Source organism: Tachypleus tridentatus, chromosome 6, assembly GCF_004210375.1.
Source record: "Tachypleus tridentatus isolate NWPU-2018 chromosome 6, ASM421037v1, whole genome shotgun sequence".
Taxonomy (NCBI): Eukaryota; Metazoa; Arthropoda; class Merostomata; order Xiphosura; family Limulidae; genus Tachypleus; species Tachypleus tridentatus.
In genome coordinates, this window is record NC_134830.1 from 96,121,120 (window position 1) to 96,142,594 (window position 21,475).

Here is a 21,475-nt window from a genome sequence, read left to right on the forward strand (position 1 = left end):
AAGAGCATATCTTTACTGGATGTAGTTTGGTTCCTCCATTTATGTACCATTTTATTAATTAGTACATAACTGTTCTGTGCATACACTTTCTGTATGGTCAATGTCTGCATATGCTCCTTCACCTTCTCATTTGGCTTTATTTCCAACATATGGTAAGTACATTTTAGAAGTTAACATTTTCCTAAACTGAAAATGTATTTCCAATAATACTTACCTCCACTGGCACTCTTCTGACCTGCCTCCCCACTATAAGTCTTAACAAAAAAAAAGTGATTACATTATATAAGTGAGATGCTTATATAAAGTACCAGAATAGATAGTGCATTGACAAGAGTGGAAAAATTTGCAAATTAGATGTTGCCACAGACATTAAGTGGGGTATAAAAGACTGGAGCATGCAAGTCAAGTGCTTAGACAAGCTATTATCAAAGAATACCTATATTTGCAAGTTTGCAGTTGCCTTCTGAAACTAGCTATACAAAATAAACTCAAAATAAATGGGAAAAATTGCAGTTTTAACAGTTTATTTTTACATTTTTAATTTTTTAAAGGAAAGAGTGTTAAAATATGTACACTACTTAGATTACTTTAGTTTGTTTTTTAAGCCATTTTTATTTAAAGTGTTATGTGGTTCAGCATTTATGTACTTGTTGAATGTCATGGCTGGTTTTTATGTTTCCTGTTATTTTCAAGTGGTATCTTTTGGATTAAAAAGTTCTTATGTTTAAAGGAAACATGGTAAGGAGTTCTTAGTACAGTGTATAGTCTGAAATAAACCTCTCTTTACGTTTGTTACTTTGTTGTTCAAGAAGACTAAAATGAATTTAAAAAATGTCCTACCTTTAAAGTTATGTACACACACATGTTTGTAAGGCCACCTACATTGTACCATTTTGTTTTTAGCATTGTCAGTAACATATCTTTTATTAATAGTAATTCCTTTTCAGTCATTCTGCATGATTTTGTAGTGATATTTTTTGTTGCTTGTACTCTTTTTTTTTTTTTTGTGAGTACACCTTTTTAGTTCTTTTGTCACTTGATCTGAATTTACACCTTTTATCTTTGATTTCACCTTACTATCCTTAGCCACAGTGAGTTCTTCTGGTTTTTGAACTTACCATCTAGTTTTTCTGGGTTCCTAGCCATGTAGGAACATGAGGAAATGAGCTCACTGACACCATAGCCAAACTGACCTTCACTGGTAGTGTTAATGCTGTGCCTATTGTTTATATGGAATATAAATCTGTCATCAAGATAAATATTTTTACTATTTAGCATGATATTTTGGATTACCAATCTCTAAACAAGATTTTCCAGATTAAACCTACAGTCACTGACCATCTAGTTTGTACATAAATAAGGAGGAGAGAGTTGTATTTGTCAGGCTCTTCATTGGCAACAGCTGTTGTACACATTGATTTATTTTGAAAAGTAATTATCTGCTAATGTTGTGAGCAGAGTGACACTGGTAATAATTATTGACATTTAACTTTCATGCTGTTGTAGAATTACTGAGTGAAGGGAACATTTTAGACATATTTTAATTTGTGTTCATTTAATATTGAACAGTGCAACTGGTAATAGTGACACAGTCCAGATTAATAGGTTTTTAGTGTTGAAGTATTTTAAACTTTATTCAAGTTTAAAAAAAAATCTTGAGTAACTTAGATTTTATTTGATATATTTATGTTGTATTTTGTAAATGCCTTTAGATCATTTTTGTTTAAAAAACAGATGTGAGTGTTGCACAGATAACCATTGGTGCTTTGTACCATAAAACCCTGAACAAAAACCATTTAAAGATTGACTTTGTTGGATTATTATAACTAATCATTATTTTCTTTCATCATGTTGGCTTTGAGTTATCTGTCTTCTCTCGTTTTGCTTTTAAAATTCATTTTATTAGCCATGTCAAGGCATTCACTGTGGTTCAGTGTTTACTTTATTGTTGAATGTCAGATGGCTGGTTTTTATGTTTCCTGCTATAGTTTGTCTGTTATTTTCAAGTGGGGTCTTTTGGATTAGAAAGTTCTTGTGTTTGAAGGAAACATACTGAGGAGTTCTTAGTCTCCTGCTTTGTGTACCTGTATTTTTGGTCATTCCCAAGACCATGAAAACCTAATGTACTTTTCAAGGCAGATTTATTTATTACTTTCAGCTTTTGAGCTGTTTTTTATTCTTATGTATTTGTTTTTGAGACTATTTGGAAGCTGTATTTCTTAATTCTGTTTTTGTAAGTTTGTAATATGTAGAGACACATGCCTCTATTAATTCATCATGAAGGTTGTGTATTTAGATACCTTAATAATACAGATTCAGCACATCCTTTTATCCTATATGTTCTTATTTGTTTCACATATTCCAAATAAATATTATAGTGTTAGTTTTTTAGGCACATACAGGATCATTTCATATTTGTTATTTTGCTTTTGATTTGGGAAGAACTAGTTTCTAGTTCATTTGCTGTTTCAAACTTCCTCAGAACTGTCAAATGAGACTTTCTGTATTAAGAACTTATGAATTTTATGTTAGGCATATTGAGCTTTTCTTAGAAGCTTCTTTTGGTTTGTTTTCTTGTATTTTTGATCAGCTGCATTTTTGTATATGTTTCTTTGTTTTATTTTCAGAGCCACAGTTTTTATCAAGTTTGGTGGGGGGGACCTTTCATGTGATCATGCTATTTGGGAAGAACTAGTTTGTAGTTTGTTTGCTGTTTGAAACTTCACCAGAACTGTCAAATGAGACTTTCTGTATTAAAAACTTATGCATTTTATGTTAGGCATATTGAGCTTTTCTTAGAAGCTTCTTTTGGTTTGTTTTCTTGTATTTTTGATCAGCTGCAAGACCTTTGAAACATAATGACCAAAAATGTACCTTTTTCAAGACTGATTTAGCTGTTGTTTTTAGCTTTTTCTCCCTTTTGTTAAATGGAGAGGAGTGTCAGGAGTTATGCTATAATACATCTTCACTAGATAATCTAAACATTTGTGCTTAACTCTGCATGTTTGTGTTAATCATGATTTTTGTATATGTTTTGTTTTATTTTCAGAGCCACAGTTTTTATCAAGTTTGGTGGGGGGGTCTTTCATGTGATCATGTTATATTCAACATATGTCATTCCTTTGTAGCATAGCTTTATGCTCAAGATATTTTCTTTCTGCACAAGAAAGTAGCTTTAACATTACTTGTCTCATCTGAAATCAAATGTGAATGTGATTTGTATGTTGTAGATGGCCAGTATTTTTTGTAATCTTCATGTATTCAGGTAGTGTGATAGATTTCTATAAAAAATATTATTATAGTAACCTTTGAAACAGCATCTTATTTTATTTCAGCTAAGTAACCTTTGCATTGTTTGTATTTTGTTTCATATTTAAAGTTATGATTATTTACATTTTACTTTATTTGTAAATTGTTTTATTATAAGATGTAAAGAAAAAAATGCATCATCAGGTAATATTTCTCAAAAAACAGAAGTGTGGTAGCAAATAATTTGTACATAGAGAGAAAATAGCAGTGCATAGTTACAATATATTGAGAAGTTTTTCATGCAGAAATAAACATAAGACAAAGAGATAAAAATACAAGAATTAACTACCTAAAAAACTTTTCAGTTACATCATTAGTTTGATTCAGATTTATCTTTAAAATCACAAAGTTTTTTTATTGTGTTTCAGCCGCTTGCTTTTGCAAGTGACATCATTCCGTGAAGACTTTCAGCATAGAGGTAAGAATTTTAGTCATATGCAACTGGAAATGAAAGTACTGTGTATATCTGATACCTTTGAAATATCTCATTAAAACATAAACTAAATTACGTTAAAGTCTTTGTTTTAATTTTAGCTGTGCTATCATGTTTATCATATTGAGGGGAACAAATAATCTGCAAAAGTTAAAAGCGTAGCTTTACTACTTCTGAAACAAAATAGTAATTAACAACTTTATGCTTGTATTAAGTGATTGCTATTCTAAGATTATATACCTCTTAGTCTTACATCAGCTGTGGGAAAAAATTTGGAACTTCTTTCAAAAGATGATTTGCAAAATCATTTTTAAAGTTTAGAATTTTATTGGATAGTCAACATGATTTTTCTAAGGTAAAAATCTTGCCTTTCAAATCTTTTGACATTTGAAAATGTTGCTGCTTGTGTAGATTAAGGTAAAGGTGTAGATTTGTTGTATCTGGATTTTCAGAAAGTATTTGATAAGGTGCCACATAAAAGGCTTATAAAGAAACTTGTCTCAGTAGGTGTGGGAGATAAGATAGAAATTGGATTGAAGAATGCCTGGATGAAAGAAAGCAGAGGGTTGTTATAAATGGAATTCACTCAAATTGGATTAATATAGCAAATGGGGTACATCAGGGCTCAATCTTAGGACCTTTGTTCTTTTTTATTTACATCAATGGCATAGATGGAGGAATTGTCGATAAATTATTTAACTTTGCAGGTGATATTAAGGTCTTGAATGTTGTTAGCTGTAGAAAGATTGCTGCTGCTTTATAAAAGGATTTATTTCATTTAGTGAGTTGGGCAAATGAATGGCAGGTGGGTTTTAATTACAATAAATGCAAGAGGGTTATATTTGAATTATAAGTATAATTTGGATGGGAATAACGTTAACGCTGTTATGAAAAAAAGGAATCTTGGTGTAATAGTCAATCAGTCTCAAAAGCCATCCAAGCAGTGTACCATTGCTAGTGATAAGGCAAATAGGATTTTAGGTTGTATCTTCAGAAATATTGAATACAAGCTAAAGTTTTTGTTAACCTGAAAATGACCAAGGAAAATTGAAATGTTGTTCTCTGCTTTATTAGTAAAAGCATTAATACCCATACCAGTTGTTCTGAGTTACAAGTCTAAAGAGGTTATTATTTCATTGTACAGGTCACTGGTTAAGCCACATTTAGATTATTGTGTTCAGTCTTTGACTCCTTACCTTAGGAAAGATATCATATTGTTGGAAAGGGGTCAGAGAAGAATTACTAGAATGGTGCATGGGATGAAGGTGCTGTAATATGAAGAGAAGCTGAAACCTCTAAAATTGCTTTATCTTGGGAAAAAAAAAAGAGTCAGGAGGGAATCTGACTGAGTTGTTTAAGATTGTAAAGTTAATTGAAAATTTTGATGCATCATATTTCTTTATATTTAACAATGAGAATAGTAAGACTAGGGGACACAAGTATAAATGTTGTCAGGGTAGGAGTCATCTTCAGTTAAGACAGTTTTATTTTCTAACAGGGCTTTTAGAATAGGTTACCTTTAGAGGTTGTAGAAGCAGTAAATTTAACTGAGTTTAAGAAGAAGCTTAATAAGTGTATGAATTATAAGTACTGGTTTTAAATTTTTTATTTTTTTTTAAAGTAAATTTAGTTTAGTGTGTAGAACACCCAAAATGGACCAGTGGGTCCCATGTTGTCTCAAAAAATTATATTATGTTAAGATTTTGTAAACAAAAAATTTAACTTTTAATGTTGGTTATGAAGAATAACATTGAAACTATTGACTTGATTTTACACAGTGAACTATAAGTAGTCATGTATTGCATCATATGAAGTAATATTATAAATGTATTTGTTGCAATGCTAATTGTGAAGAATCATCAAAAAGAACTAAGTGAAATTCCTCATTTTCTAAGAGACTTTAGCAGATTTTTCTTTGTGTTATGATGACCTGTAACAAAATCATAAACCTACAGTCATTTGGATAATTACAGAGTTAAAGGTTTAAATTATGCTTTAACCCATTCATGTATACCAGATCACTATACGTGTGTCTCTTGTATACATGTAATCTTATCTTTTAATATACCTGAAAAATTTGAATGGTAAGTTATCTGTATGTAATATATATAATTTATTTATTTTAGAGTTGTAGAAATGGATATTTACAATTCAAATATATTTACTTCAATATAATAGAGAAAATTATGAATAAATCACACTAGCTGTGAAATTTTGTCTATGTATATGTTTGTGGCATTTCAACATGATTTTTAAATTTTTGTATTCATAATTAATAAGCCCTTGGAGCTTTAGTTGTTTTATATAGATATTTTTGTATCTTACAGATGCTATAAGTGTAGAGCAGTCAATAGCCAACAGCTTTCAGCTTAGAACTTATGCTGATGTGATAGTAAATTCTGTCAATCCTGAGGTGAGAAAGAAGAATACAACAGATCACCATTTAGTTTTGTAATGTGGAAAATGTCATTGTTGTTTTCAATGAAAATTGTCCAAACAAAAAAGTTTATTTCAGTGTTTGGAAAACTACTTTGTAAAGTTTTTTTTTAGTTCTGGTGAAATTTAATATGAAAGATGTTCTTGATTCCAGATATGCTACTCTCCATTTCTTTTTCAGTTGTTTTGTATAGAGAAATGTTGTTAAATGCATTTTATGGAAATAACCAACATGAAAAGTTTGGTGACATAGTTATAACTATATAAATTGTTAAACCATTTTAGTTACAGGCAAATATAGAAAACTGATCTACATATATAGAAAGTTAGAAATTTAGTGGGTTTCTTTTTTCTTTGAGGATGTTGGATTAGATTCTTTGGAACTGACGTTCAAGGATCAGTACGTAGTACGAAGTGACATGTGGAGATTGACACAGTCTTTGGTATAATATTTTATATTTTATTGTGTTTTAATTTGACTACTTTCTTGTACTGTATGGTGTATAATTACCAATAACTACATTCTTATGTGTATAAATTACTGTGTTGAATTACGTAACAAGGACTAAGATAAAGTATTGTGGCATTATATTTATCATTTGCATGTAACATAAGCATGTTTGTTCATGGTATAAGTCTATTGCTGTTATGCTGAACCACTATTTGGTTAGGATAAGATCTGATAGTAAAATGGAAGAAAATAAAATAAGTGTATCATGAATATACTTAAATCACAACATAATATAGTGTCTGAAGTGGTTTTCTATTCATAATGGTGAAATGACTCATCATCAAAGGTGTATACCATAGTCATGATTCATAATTCTAAACTATTTACTTGCTGCTTTTATAGGATGTTTTATATTCTATATTCTGAGTCTATATCTGATTGATTTATAAACAGAGATTATATTCCAAAGGAGAGAAAAAAATAACTAATTGGACTAATTTCAAAATTATTTCATTAATATTATATTGCATTAATTTGAAGGGAGTTAAAAATATGCAAATATTGTTAGTGTGTATTTCTGTTTGTGCTTATGTATAAATAAGCTAGTAAGTATTATAGAAAGGGTAGTTTAGAAATGGAAACTATTTCTCCTCCCATTTAATATTTTTAGATGAAGAAAAACACAATCTAATGTCCTAATTTTTACCTTCAGTTGAGATGTTGAATTCCACTTTTGTCTAATCATAAATTTTTCTTTGGTGTCTACTAAAGATTGTTAAATTATTTAAACAGTAGCTATTTGTATACTCAATCCAATTTTTCAATTTTTAAATGAACTCTCACTCTTATGTAACTCTGTTATTTTGAGATATTGCAGCAAACTCTTGGAAAGAAATCCTAATTTGTCATATCTAATTAGAAGTTTGACCTCTGTATTTACCAAATCAAAATAATTTTCCTTAGTAATTATTGGAGGATTGCATGAGTACTGGCTTGTAACATACAGATAGCCCAAAGAATGAACTAACATTTTTTTGTTAAAAGCTGTACCCCATTCTTATTTCATTATAATTTTATTTCAACAGCTTTTCAATAATTGTAGTTTTAATAAACTTGTCCAGAAGTGTTTGCTACTAAAAAGAACAAGTATGTCTATAGTATTTAGTATTTCAGGTTAGTACTCAATTAAAAAGAAAAAAATTCATGCACTAATTCTATTATTAGTTTTAAGTGTGCACAAGGGTGTTAAAGTAACAAATTGCTTCATGATTTGAGGAAGTGGTGCAAACTCATTCTTAAGGCCATTCCACAACCAGTTTTTTGAAAATTGTTATAGTGTACGTTAATATGCAAACAAAAAAAAGTATAAATTAAGTTATTGTGTAGTGTGTTTAAAAACCTTATTTAATTAATCTTGATAATTCAAAATGGTAAAAGATCCATGATTTCTTTGTGTAGAGACTTGCAAATAGTTAACTGAGAAAGGAAACTCGATCATGTGTTTTTCAATAGTATTAAAGAGGTTTTAAGTAACAGATTTTTTTTTTTTTTTACGTTTCATATTTTCAGACATAAGTAATGAAAACATTGGAAATCTGTAAATTGTTTTCTATTGAATGTCTTGACCTCTCAGAATAACACATACGTTCTTGACTTACACTATAAAATGGCAGTGGAAGAATTAGACAAACTTTTCATGTTTGTAGACATACTTTCTCATTAAATTTATTTTTAATATCTGCTTTATTATATTAATTGGGCTTTGCATAATTTATCTACACTGGTACATAGGCTTTATTATATTCTCTACAAATGCTTTATCTCTTTCACTTTAAAATCGTATTTTTTGTCCCTCAGAAATGAGGAAGGGGCTAATCAAGATGTGAAAGGATAGTTGTAGTTGAAGCATATTTTCCCTTCCTGGGCTCCAATTTTCTATTATAAACTTAAAATTAGACTGAAATATTGTCTTGCCAATATTGACTGTAGTTGGTATGTCTAAATGTATTTTTATTTTTAATTATAGTTGAGAGTAAAATATGTGGCAACTCACAGTGAATATTTATTTTTTAATGTAATTTATAGATACATTAAAAAAATGGTAGGAAGACATAGATCTGTTAGGGCCAAAAAGTAAGAAGGGAGGAAATCAAACAGCCTTTTTTTTTCTAGATAATAATTACATTTAGATACAATATGGAATTATTTTATTGTATTAAATTACCTATAATAGTTATTCCTATGCTATCTCTGAGAAATTTTTGTAAGGTACTGTAGTTGTGGTGATAAGTTTTTTTAAGATTGAAGCAATCTTGGGTTTGCCAATCTTTGAGCCTAATAACAATAAAGTCAAGATGGAAATATGATTTATTGATGCTGTTTCCCTAATTTGGTTAAATATCCTATTAACCAGCATCTGTGTTAGTAAATATATGCATGTGTACATATTTATATATAATTAACATTTGTAAAACCACTATCAAAATATACAAGTCAATCACCACATCTATGTTAATTTTTCATTTTTTCAAATTCTAATTCATATCATAGTAAATCAAGTCAAAGTCCTGTGGTTATTCGACATGCAGGATTTGGTTGAGGAATCTGTTTGCTGTTTCAGGGAAAAATAGTATTATATCCATCATTGCTTTGCTTATGTGAGACAAACTTTATAGCTATGACATAGAGTAGAGATGTCTCTAGATATTTCTGTACAGTTTTTTATGACTGATTAGCTATAGGGACATTATGAATTGTGGGAGATGTTTTGGCAATTTAAGCCAGATTTATTTCTGACTGTGAAAGAGCTAAGACATTTGGTAAAGTTTTTATTTTGCAACACTTAACCTGCTTTACCGTATAGTCTTCAGTTGCTTTGAAATGTAGCTTATTATAATTTTTTCTTTCTTTGAAATGCAGCTTATTATAATTTTTTTTTCTTATTCAATGCTGTTTTTTACTTGCATTGCAAATCAAACACAGGTTATTCATTTATTTCAACTTCATAAATACTTTTGTACAACAGTCCTTTTACTTGAATGAACTACTGCTTCTTCTGACATCCTGTTTTTGTTCTATTTTTGTTTGAACCATAATAAAGTTTTTATCCTCTTTAATAAATCAATGCACTTGTTCTTTTACATTCCACATTCATGAGTTTCCTGGTATGGCATTCAGGTAGTGATGTGCTTGGTTCATCTTGAACTTTGAAATACCTTCCACATGCCTGTTACAACCAAACATGCTCACCCTTTCAGCTGTGGGTGCATTATAATGTGATGTCAATCCCACTATTTAGTGGTAAAAGAGTAGCTTAAGAATTGGCAGTGAGTCTGATGAGTAGTTGACTTCTATCTAGTTTTAGACCACTAAATTAGGGACAGCTATCACATGTAGCCATTGTGTAGTTTTCTACAAAATTGAAAAAAACAAAAGTAATAAATCTATAAGTTTTTGTTTAATTTTAATAACAAAATTTTTGGATTAACTTTACTAAAATGACCCTGTGTAAAGATTTCTTGTGTTTTTTTGTAACAGCTTATTGTAAGAATTTTGTTTTTGTTGCAGGTCAACACTTGTGTGTATCTAAACAAGAAGATGGAATTCATTGGTATCAGGTTTGTATTTTATAAATGCATATAGAGTGTTGTATGATTATTTAGGTGCTGTAGAATGGCAATAAAAGTAAGCTACTTTCCACTGAGCTAAATTGGTGATGCACACACATAATTGAATGTTATTCTACTTATAAATAATATTGTATTCTTTCTAAACAGTTGTACTCTTTCTTGGTGCTACAGCAGTTGTATTTCTGGATCATTGAGATTCAGGATACTCAGAAGTATTGAAAAAAAAAGTGCTATAAAGAGTTTTTTGTTTCTCTCTGACACTTAATAATTTGCATATTATTTTTATTACTACATGTTGTGGAATTCATGAAATTTATGTAAAATTATGGATATGAAACATTTTGACAAATTTACATTTCAATTTTTTATCGTTGTACAATTTTTTTTTTTCACTTTTTGCTATGACACATCAAAAAGGATGAATTTTTATTTTGTTAAGTTAGGGTGGATATCTGTGTTTTCATTTATAGTACTATCCTGAAAAAATTACTAAATTTAAAGAAATACTTGTCTTAATAATTACTTTTTGTATTATTTGCTAATATTTATCTTCTTTATCAAATATTCTGAAAACTGACAGTTTTTCAGGGATGCAGAACATCTTGTTGTTTGCTCAGTTCAGTTTTATAGAAATGAAAAGAAAAAATATTACCAAATAGATTGAAACATATAATTTGTTAATTGAAACATTTGTGCACTTAATTTAGTAGAACAGATATTTTCAGTTTTAATTATAAAAGTGAAATCCAAATCCTCAAATAATAAAGTACTATGCACTTTTTGCCTTAATGGTAAACATTTGTACTCTACCAGTGAGGTTTTCCAAGGTTTAACTTAGCACAAAGTTACCTGATTTTTGCGATGATTTGAGAATGGTGAAAGAGACAAGAGAAGATGTGAAGTTGAAAAAAAAAATTTATTGAAAACAATAAGCAAAAGTTACATTATTGTTAAAGTTGAGGAGTAAAAACATAATGTGTTGAATTAAAAATTAAATAAAGTTATTTGAACAATAAATTATGATAAGCTCTGCTTGAAAAATGAAATAAATATAAAGCATACATAAGTGAATGATGTTAAGTGAAACAAAGATGAGACTTCATTGAAAAATCTTAACTATCAATTTATATCTTCTGTGTATTTGATAAGTCAGAAAAACTAGATCATAAGAATCCAGAAGTGCACCTGCTCCATGTGATAGTTTAATAGTCTTCTCAAATACACAACATAAAGTAAGACATGATCCAACTGCTTCATGAAACTGTGCATAGGTTTTATGATTCCAAGTTACAGTTTGTTCTTCTTATTGAAGGCTTTTCATAAAACCAACTTTAAAAACAGTTTGAAAATTGCTATATGATCTTGTGAAATGTCAACCCTCAGGTAGTGAACATAAATTGTGCATGATTCACAATATAGTATTACACTAAATGAACTACTTGTAGTACATACAATACACAAGTATAATAAGGATCATCATCTGTCAAAGATATTGCTATCTAAAAGTAACAGTTGAAAAACCATGTAATGTAAATGATATAATATTGAATATAAGACTATCAAAATAGAGTACAAAAAATAATTTGAGGCATAATGATTTATGCTGGTGAAGTGTGATATGGGCAATTCTGGAATTGAGTGAAAAGCCTCATCAGCAAATGCTTTGCTCTTCTTGCTGAAAACCTGTATTGGTTGAGTGAAGAAAGATTTGTTACAAAATTTTTATCAGTCATATTATGGTGTAATGTCACACAAACCAATCTAAACTTAAATCAGCCTTTTAAAATATATTCAGAAAAGTCCTTTATGCAATATTAAAAACAATCCTTTTTAATTACATCAAAAGTGAACCTTTATAGGTATAAAGAATTAATACAGTTAAAAATGAAATACTTACAAAAGAAACTCCTAATGGCTCAACTGCAAGTCCAGAGACTTATCTTAAAAACTCGTTTTTCCGTACCTGTGGTGGTTACAGCACAGACAGCCCACTGTGTTGCATTGAGTTTAAAATAACAAATCATAAGAGAAATCAATCTTACATGAAATGAATCTCTTAGCATATAAATACATAGCAAAACAATTTGAATTAAGGGAAATACTTTTGAAATACTGAAAGTTAAGGAAATTACAGTGGTAATCAACATAAAGTGAGAGGCATGTGAAAGGGAGGAGGAGACATAACAGAGGAAAACAACAGTGTGATTTATAATGAGAAAACTAAAATAAAACTTTTGCACTAAACTGAATAAAGTAAACCTAAACAAATAAAAATAAACTCAAAACCCAGATAATGGAGCTAAATGAATTTGAGACATAATACTATATTCAAAGTAAACTGGAAGTGCATAAATAAAAACCTTTTGCTGTAGTTAAATATGTAATTAAAGGTAAAAAGCATTCAAACTACATGTATCATTATACAGGTTTATACTGTGACTTTCTGATTTGGCTTTAAGAACTTTGAAATTATGAGAATTATTTTGTAATGAACTAACAAGGACAGAACCCTTTTTACCTGTTTTAAAGAAATATATAAGTTATAAAGAACTGGTAAGATTAGTCACCAAAGGTTGGTATTACGGTAAGTATTTATATGATATCTGTTAAAATATGCAAGACAAAAAAGTGGAATTTCTAAATATTAATTTTATATTAGTGAGCTCAACAGTGTAATGTTCAATGCTTTATGGAAATCTAATTTTCTTATTTCTGTAAATAGTTAAGCTGTTAGTTAATTTTTCATTTTCAGTTTATTATTTGAGAAATTATACATAGTATAGATATTTTCAGTGAGACCTAAAAAATTATACATAAAGTAGAAGATGTGCCTATTTTTTGCTGTAAAGTTATTCTCCAAATATGTAGTTCTAAAATTTATATTTTTTTAGGTGTCAAGTGTATGAGATGTGGGCTCAGGGTGAACGGGTTGCATGTGGAGTTGTAACTAAAGACACAAAAATTGTTTACCGTTCTGGGAGTAGTATGGTTTATTTGTTTATTCAGATGAGTTCGGAAATGTGGGACTTTGATATCAATGGAGATTTATATTTTGAAAAGGCTGTCAATGGATTCTTGTCAGATCTGTTTGCCAGATGGAAGGTGAGTAATATCAATTGTTAAAAACAAACAATGATTAGGAATAGTTACTTCTTGCATATATTGCAAAAACCAAGTAAAAGATTTAGTATCATTTGATGAATAGTATCTCATGAACATTGTTTATCTTTGTGGTGTTTAACTTAACCAGTAATGAAGTTTTCAACTTGCATACAGCTTAGTTAGAAAGACATTTAAATTACTGCAGTTTTAAGACATTGTTTTTTGTGTGTGATAATGTTTTTTGTTTTAAGTTGAATATTTAAAATAAGAATTAACCTTTTTAGACCACCAAACATAAGTGCCCAGGTTCTTTTTTTGTGTGTATATTTTTTATTTATTGTTATAAATGCAACTAAAATGTAAAAATTAGAAACCTATTTGCTTAAATGAGAAAAAATTAAATAAGGTTTCATGTAATACTCAGTATTGTAGCTCACAAACATTACATGAGTGATTATAATTCAACCATGGTGTGCTTCTGACATGATTTTTATTTTATTAAGTTGTCTGGCTGTGAAAAATGGCTTTTGGTATCCACTGAGAGGGTCCAAGTGCAGCTGTAAACTAGTAAAACTAAATGAACCTAGATTTGAAAAGCATTAGTTGTATCTGTAAGAATAAATAGTGTGTAATTGTCTGTTACAATAAGAGTCAATCTGGAAAGAAAAAAAGGTGATTTAGTTTTATTTTATGTATTTAAACTTCTCATTTTATTCAGCATTGCTATATTTGCTACAGTTAGTGTAGGGTAGAGAAAATAACATGAAAAATATAGTTTTTACTGAAAAACTTGTAATGTTCATTTAGAAGATTCTTGAGGTTATAGAAGTAAAATATGAAAACTGTAAGATAAAAAATATTTTTTAACATGAAAATCACCTTGCACACAGACTACTCAGAGTCTAAAACATATTGATTCTCTAAATTTACAAACAAATCTTTAGTAAAAATACTTTATTAAAATTACTTTTTGTTTAGAGTGGGCCTGTAATTTTATTAAAAGCTTGTAAAACGTTTTGAAGATATGCTTAGTACATTCAGAACTATGTGTTTATAGTTTTATGGTTATAAGGTTGGTCAAAATAATTAAAGTTGCATAATTCATAGAGTTAAACTTAAAGAATAAAAACTGAATGTTAAAATAAACATTTGAGAAATGTCACATTTTAATGGATTCTCTATAAAATATAGATGGTGCCACTAAATTTAGTTTCATAATATCAATTTGTTTTCATTTTTTATAATACAAACAAACCTTTGTAAAAGTGCTTATACCACCTGCTTAATTAAATGAATGTAGTGAAAAATAAACATCCAATCAAAAAGTAAATTTCTAGAAATTTGTGTCTTCCTTATTGTATTAAGTTTTGACTTGCCTTTTCTGTTCTTCATAAATTACCTCTGAAATATATTCTCAGTTCATTACGTATATTCAGAAATGTTTACGAATGTTATATTAAAACGCATTTGGAACCTCACTACATTTATTCATGTCCTGTTTATTGCAAAAGGCATTTTTTACAGAATTCTTATACTGTTCAAGAACAACGGTTTTCTAGCACCTGTTTCAGTGATCTGATTGCAACGAAACCTGTAGGTGCTGTGCCCCTCAGTGTGACTGTTTTATGGCATAGCATGAATATTTGTTTTGTAGGTGCTTGAAACGTGATGACTTGTGTTGCTTTAGGAGACAAAGATTCTTCTTGTGTCGCATAATATTTTTTAGAACACATAGATGGCTTTTGCCACTCATTTTGTGTTCTTGGATCCTCATGTTATAAACTGCTGTACTTTGCCAGGTTACAATTTGTTGTGGATCTTTTTCTCAATGGTCTTGGTTCTCCAAGTTGATACATATTTGTTTGTTTTACAGTACTGTTAGGGCCAAGGGATATCCCCATTTTGAAATTCTAAATTTCCAATCTGAACATATCTCTATGATTTGAGTGTATGAATATCTTGTTTAGAAAGGGCATATCTCACCCTTCTGAAAAGTTGATCTATTTTTGATGGCTTCACACTGCTGATGAAATATCAAAATATACCAAAATGTAGTTCTGTTACATACCGTTCCACTGTGACTGTACATCAGCCAAGGCTGTGATATAACTTGCTAATTTTCATATTTAAAATTTTTTTAATATAAGGTACTGAACCTAATATCTTAAGAGATCAGTTATTCTCTATAACTTAAGAACACTATATTCTTACAAGAAAGTTGACATACAACAAGAAGTTACATTTCATTACATTCAACTCATTGTAGTGTTCAGTACAATGATTAGGCACAAGATATAGGAGTTTTGGTTCTTCATTGCTCTTGGTTTACATTAATTATATATGGAATCACTATGCCTTCAGACAGTTCTCAAGAGAAGTTGTAATTTAGCTTAATTTGTGAAAGTTTTAACTTCAAAATGAAGTGCTTCACCACACTTTCGATGTGGCCTTACCTCATCCCACGTAAAGGTATTTTCGAAAATCCTTTCTTCTGCTCCTTAATCATTGCCAAAACATTTTAATTCTCAGCACACCAATGTATGTTTCCCATAAGTGTCATGTCACTTTTAAACATGTATATAACATGTGATGACTCTATCAGTAGTATTGCACCACCAGTGTAGGTACAGCCAGCTCTTACTGATTTTCCCATTCATTACTCACTTTCTCAGTTGGCACATCATCAATTACATTTTTTTGCATGTGTGTGTGACTATCATTTATACATTGATGATATATCATACCTTTTTTCCACAGTTTTACTTGTTTGCATTTTTTTTTTCATTAGTTTATTGTTACTAAATGATGTGGTAACTTCGAAACCTCCATTGTTGATACATTGAATTGTGAAGTCTTTCTATTATAGTAAACAATATTTCAGGTAAGAGTAATTATTTAATTTAGCTTTGATTTGAACTCCAAATTTCTTTGTAAATTAAAAAAGTGAAACATCATTGTTTTTTCACTTTTCCTCTAGAAACTGAACTGCAACCATGATGTTACAATTGTGCTTTTTTCAAGAACATTTTATGAAGCTCACAGCATTGATGAATTCCCTAGCTACATGCGAGAGTGTTTACAGCAAGATTACAAAGGAAGATTCTATGAGGATTTCTATAGGTCAGATATGTGTAGGTTTTTAATTTAATAGAATGTTTTACGGTCATTCATGGTGTTAAAAGAAGTCAAAAACTGTTACAAGATTAAGACCACTTACAAGTGAAATTGTAAGTGTTTGACAAGTCTATACATCATATAAAATATTAAATAAAGTGGTTGAATTTAACTTTAAAGTGTTTAAAGAAAAGCGAGTTGCATGTTTATAAGTACATAGCAGATGGTGATGCTGTTATGAGTGTTTGTCTATGTATTCCAAGAGTATTGAATGTAAATACGAGGTCTGTTAAAAAAATACGCGGACTGACGTCATAAAACAAAATGTACTTTATTTAGAAGTTACAGGTCTGGGACCCCTTCAAAGTACTCTCCTCCCCAACGCACACACTTATCTCAATGGTGTTTCCACTTGTTGAAACAGTCCTGGTACGCTTCTTTTGTAATGTCCTCCAGCTCCTTCGTTGCATTTGCCTTAATCTCGGGAATCGTCTCAAATCTTCTTCCTTTCAAGGGTCTTTTGAGTTTGGGGAACAAGAAAAAAATCGCAAGGAGCAAGGTCAGGTGAGTAGGGGGAGTGGGGAAGAACAGTGATCGAGTGTTTGGCCAAAAACATTGAGGGCTGAATGGGCTGGAGCGTTGTCGTGATGGAAAAACCAGTCGCCACTCCTCCACATTTCTGGCCTTTTGCGACGGATGGCGTCCCTCAGACGTTTCAGAACTTCAATGTAGTAAGTCTGGTTCACTGTGGAGCCTTCGGGGAGGTACTCGTGGTGAACAACACCCTTAGCATCGAAGAAAACTCTCAGCATCACCTTGACCTTGGATCGAAATTGGCAAGCTTTTTTGGGTCTGGGGGATGTTTCACCCATCCACCGGGATGATTGGACCTTCGTTTCAATGTCATAACCATAAACCCATGATTCATCACCTGTTATGATCCTTGACAAGAAGTTTTCATCTTCTTCTGAACGATCAAGCAGTTCCTGACAAACCTGGACGCGATGGGCTTTTTGTTCATCCGTCATCAGATGTGGCACAAATTTCGCAGCAACGCAATGCATCTTCAATTTTTCGGTCAAAATCTCGTAACAAGATCCAACTGATATCCCACACTCTTTAGCAAGCTCCCTGACAGTCAGACGTCAATTTGCCCGCACCAGGGTGTTGATTTTGTCAACGTGTGGGTCGTCAGTTGACGTGGAAGGACGTCCAGGACGCTCATCATCTTCAATGGACTGTCGACCATCCTTAAAACGTTCATGCCACTTGAAACATGCCGTACGTTTCATAGCAACATCACCGTAAGCCGTGTTAAGCATAGCAAAAGTTTCAGTCGCAGATTTTCCAAGTTTAACACAAAATTTCACAGCAAGTCGTTGCTCCTTCAGGTCATTCTTTCTGAAATCCACCAAATGAAAAAATCGCACTTCACTTAAAACTGCATAGCTAATACACAAATGAAGATATCTGCAATCGGGAAATAGCGTCGTAATCAGCTGATCTGTGCGAACCTAGCGACACCAAGCGGATTCCCCTGGAACCAACTGGAGCCGCACAATTCAAACAGTCCGCGTATTTTTTGAACAGACCTCGTATAGATGTAGGTATTCCACACTCCACAAAATTTAAAATTCAAAAACAGCTAAAATGCAATAGCAATGCTTCATTTAAAAACCAGTGTTTTACCAATGTTAATATAGCATCATCAGTTATTCAGCACAATTATACCCAACACTTAAGTACACCCAGTTGGTAACATCAGCCATATAACCTTGATCTAGGATAAGTATAAACCTACTTCCTGTGTTTTATATAATGAAGTTTTTTATTTCTTCATAAAAATGGCTTCTTTGATTTTTGTGTTTCTTAATGTTAGGTTCTAAACAAATAATTTTAACAATTTTATTTTTATTACAATATTTTGTATCATTAAAATGTTCATAGGCATAACAGAGCATGTTCATATACTACTATTCTGGTACATAAATTTCTACCAGTCTCTCCTATGTAGAGATTATTACAGCCTGTACATTCTACAGTGTAAAATACTACTTTTGCAATGGTAGTCAGTTTAATTATATTTTGAAAGATTATAGTCTTCTCTATGTTTTTTAATGAAAAAAATTCCTACAAATGGAAATTTATATATCATTTCTCTTTTTTTTCAAAGTCTTTTTAATTGTATTTGATAGGCCAGATACATTAGGAATTACACAATAAACCAAATTATATGAATGATTTTTCATTTTCTTTCTGTCATCACTTAAGTATTTTTTAACCTCACTAATAGGATAATTATTCCTCTTCACCAATACATTTTCCAAATAATGTACTTTCTTGTTCAGCTCCTCTTTTTAAATAAAATTAGCTCTTAGCGATAGCTAATAACATTTTTATAATTCCTATTTTTTATATTTGTGATGAGCTAATGATCAGTTCAAGTACAAATCAGTATTAGTTTCTTTTCTTCACTTTAAAATTATTGTTAATTTTAGTAACTATGATATTGAGAAAAGATAACTCATCTTCATTCTCATGGGTAAATTTAATATTATGATGTAGTGAATTTAAAAATACTAAAAACTGTTAAACCGTTTATCCAAAAACAAACTCTGGATATTTGTCATAAACATGTCTTTAAAAAAACAAACATATTTTAAATTAATCATGCTTTTAACTTTATAATCCAGCATATTCATAAAGGTATTAGCTCAAACAAGTACTAATGGACTGCCCATACTTATTCCCACAATCTGATCATAAAATATCTCATTAAATTGAAAAACAGTTTGTGTTATTATAAAAATTGGTGTTCGTTTTAAAACTTCCAAAGAAATTTGTGTTCTTGGATTTTTATCTTGTATAAAACAAGAAAGAGCACAGTCAGAAGATTCATTAATTGGTACTTGTGTAAATAATGAAACAATATCAAAACTAACTAAAAAATTACATGAATTGAATGTACCTAATAATAAAATAAAAATGTTCTGTATTTTCATAATATGCTTTTGTAATGCATAAGGTTCAAAATATCCAAACTAAAAATTTTCCTAGGTTATATTTAAATGCTCTACTATTGAATGCAATTGAAAGGATATACAAGTTTTCATTTGTAGAAATATTTGTATACCAGGAAAAAGAAAAGATGAGTATAATCTTAAATACAGAATTAAACTAACTACTATTGGGAAAGTAATAGTTTACATTGTAGAATGTACAAACTGTGAAAGCCTCTATTTTGGAGATACTGGTAGAAATTTAGGTATTAGAATAGCAGAACATGAACTTGCTCTATCACATGTCTACCAACATTTTGAAGATACAAAACATTATAATAAAAATAAAATTGTTAAAATTATTTGAAACATAGAATACAAAGCAACTTGGCTACTGAATAATTAGATTAAAATACATTAAGTTTTATTAAAGTGATGTTTTAAATGTATTTGTTTTAGTTGAAAAAGCTGATTTTTCTACTGGTAAAATGTTGTGCATGTTTAGTGGAAATTACAGTTTACTCTAGGCATATACTTACTTCTTCATTGCTGTGCATTAACAAAACCAACATACAAGATAATTAAAAAATTTAAAATGTAAAATTAGGGAATGCAATAAAAAGAAAAAGTAACTAACTAAGTCTGGAGATCTACTGCTGACAGTTTTCGGAAGCTTCAAATCCCTATTATGACTCCACTATAAAAGTTGATGCAAGTGAGTAATACTGTAGCATGTAATCACACAGGAATCTTGCAATCAAAACACAAAGATTATATTTTCAAGCAAATAAGGTTTACTATAGTGTCCATATGATTTTCTCAAGCAACAAATTCCTTGACTACTTTTACTTCATTAAAATTAATAAATACTGTATTCATGGAGACAAAGGATTTATAGCTCGTTCCTTTTTTTTTTGTTGTTGTTGACAATCCTTATCACCCTTTTTTTAAATTAACAATTCTTTTCCTAATATTGTATATTGTAAATCTCCTGGATAAGGCCAAATGTTCAAGAAAGTTTCAGATAGTATGCCTGTAGCAATTGATATTCACCTCATGTGGATAATTTGTGATTACCTTTATTTGTGAAGCAAAGTTCCTATGGAAAAAAAAGGAACTGCAATTTACAAAAGATTTATGATGCAGCTGATTTTGTAAGAATGATGTTTTTATAGCTGTTATTATATAACTGTTCTGTTCATCTTCTTGAACTATTATTGCTGTAATTCTGTTTACTCATGTATTGTTTTTTCCTTTTATGGACATTTATTTTTCAGAGTTGCTGTCCAGAATGAACGGTATGATGATTGGAATTCCACATTGATACTCTTAAAAAAATTGTTCAACCAGTATCAACAGATAGTGCTTGAATACCACAAAAGAGAAGGGGTAAAAATACCTCATGCAGTGAACTCTACATCTTCACAAGGCAACTTTCTGGAAGTGCTAAACATGTCCTTGAATGGTGTTTATTTACTTTTCTGATACTTAGTATTTTTAACCTGTTTAAAAACATCATTTCTGAGTTATTGTTTTGCTATAACAGTCATTAGTTTTTGAGGCACATATAGCATGCCTTATTTCAGAGAATGTTTGGAAATCCTTACATTTTTATAATAGTTTTGAAGCATTTCATGAAATATTAGATCTTCCATATAAGACTTTGATACATTATTTGTATCCGACCATAGAGATAAACACAAACAAATTTTAAGGCTTAAACAATTTTCCTAATTATATTAAACTAAGAACTTCATCATTACAAACAAAATTGTATCTGGAATTTTAATTTTTCAGCTTTTATTTGTTATTAACTTCACACTTTAAAACTTCAAAATTTTATGATAAGAAATTACTATGACTTTGATAAACAGAAAACAAATCTTTATTCATTTATTAATATTTTACTCCTACAAATAAAATTCTTCTTGTATCCCTTTCTAATCATATGAGAGGGCATACTTATGTACAGTCATGTGAAAAAGTTAGGACATCAATAACA

General features: G+C 30.1%; 1 protein-coding gene across 12 annotated transcripts in view; it reads left to right on the plus strand.

Annotated features, from left to right (window-relative positions):
• The window catches only part of Iml1 (GATOR complex protein Iml1), a 159,211-nt gene that overhangs the window by 18,472 nt on the left and 119,264 nt on the right, over positions 1 to 21,475 (plus strand). For 8 of the 12 annotated variants that reach the window (XM_076506373.1, XM_076506368.1, XM_076506366.1 and 5 more), the window contains 7 exons: positions 3,678 to 3,727; positions 6,070 to 6,155; positions 6,538 to 6,621; positions 10,197 to 10,246; positions 13,150 to 13,360; positions 16,338 to 16,480; positions 20,751 to 20,938. In XM_076506373.1, coding sequence (XP_076362488.1) covers positions 3,678 to 3,727; positions 6,070 to 6,155; positions 6,538 to 6,621; positions 10,197 to 10,246; positions 13,150 to 13,360; positions 16,338 to 16,480; positions 20,751 to 20,938 — 812 coding nt within the window. Of the gene's footprint in view, positions 1 to 3,658; positions 3,728 to 6,069; positions 6,156 to 6,537; positions 6,622 to 10,196; positions 10,247 to 13,149; positions 13,361 to 16,337; positions 16,481 to 20,750; positions 20,939 to 21,475 lie in introns of all 12 variants that reach the window. The other 4 variants (XM_076506369.1, XM_076506371.1, XM_076506372.1 and 1 more) reach the window with 1 other exon arrangement.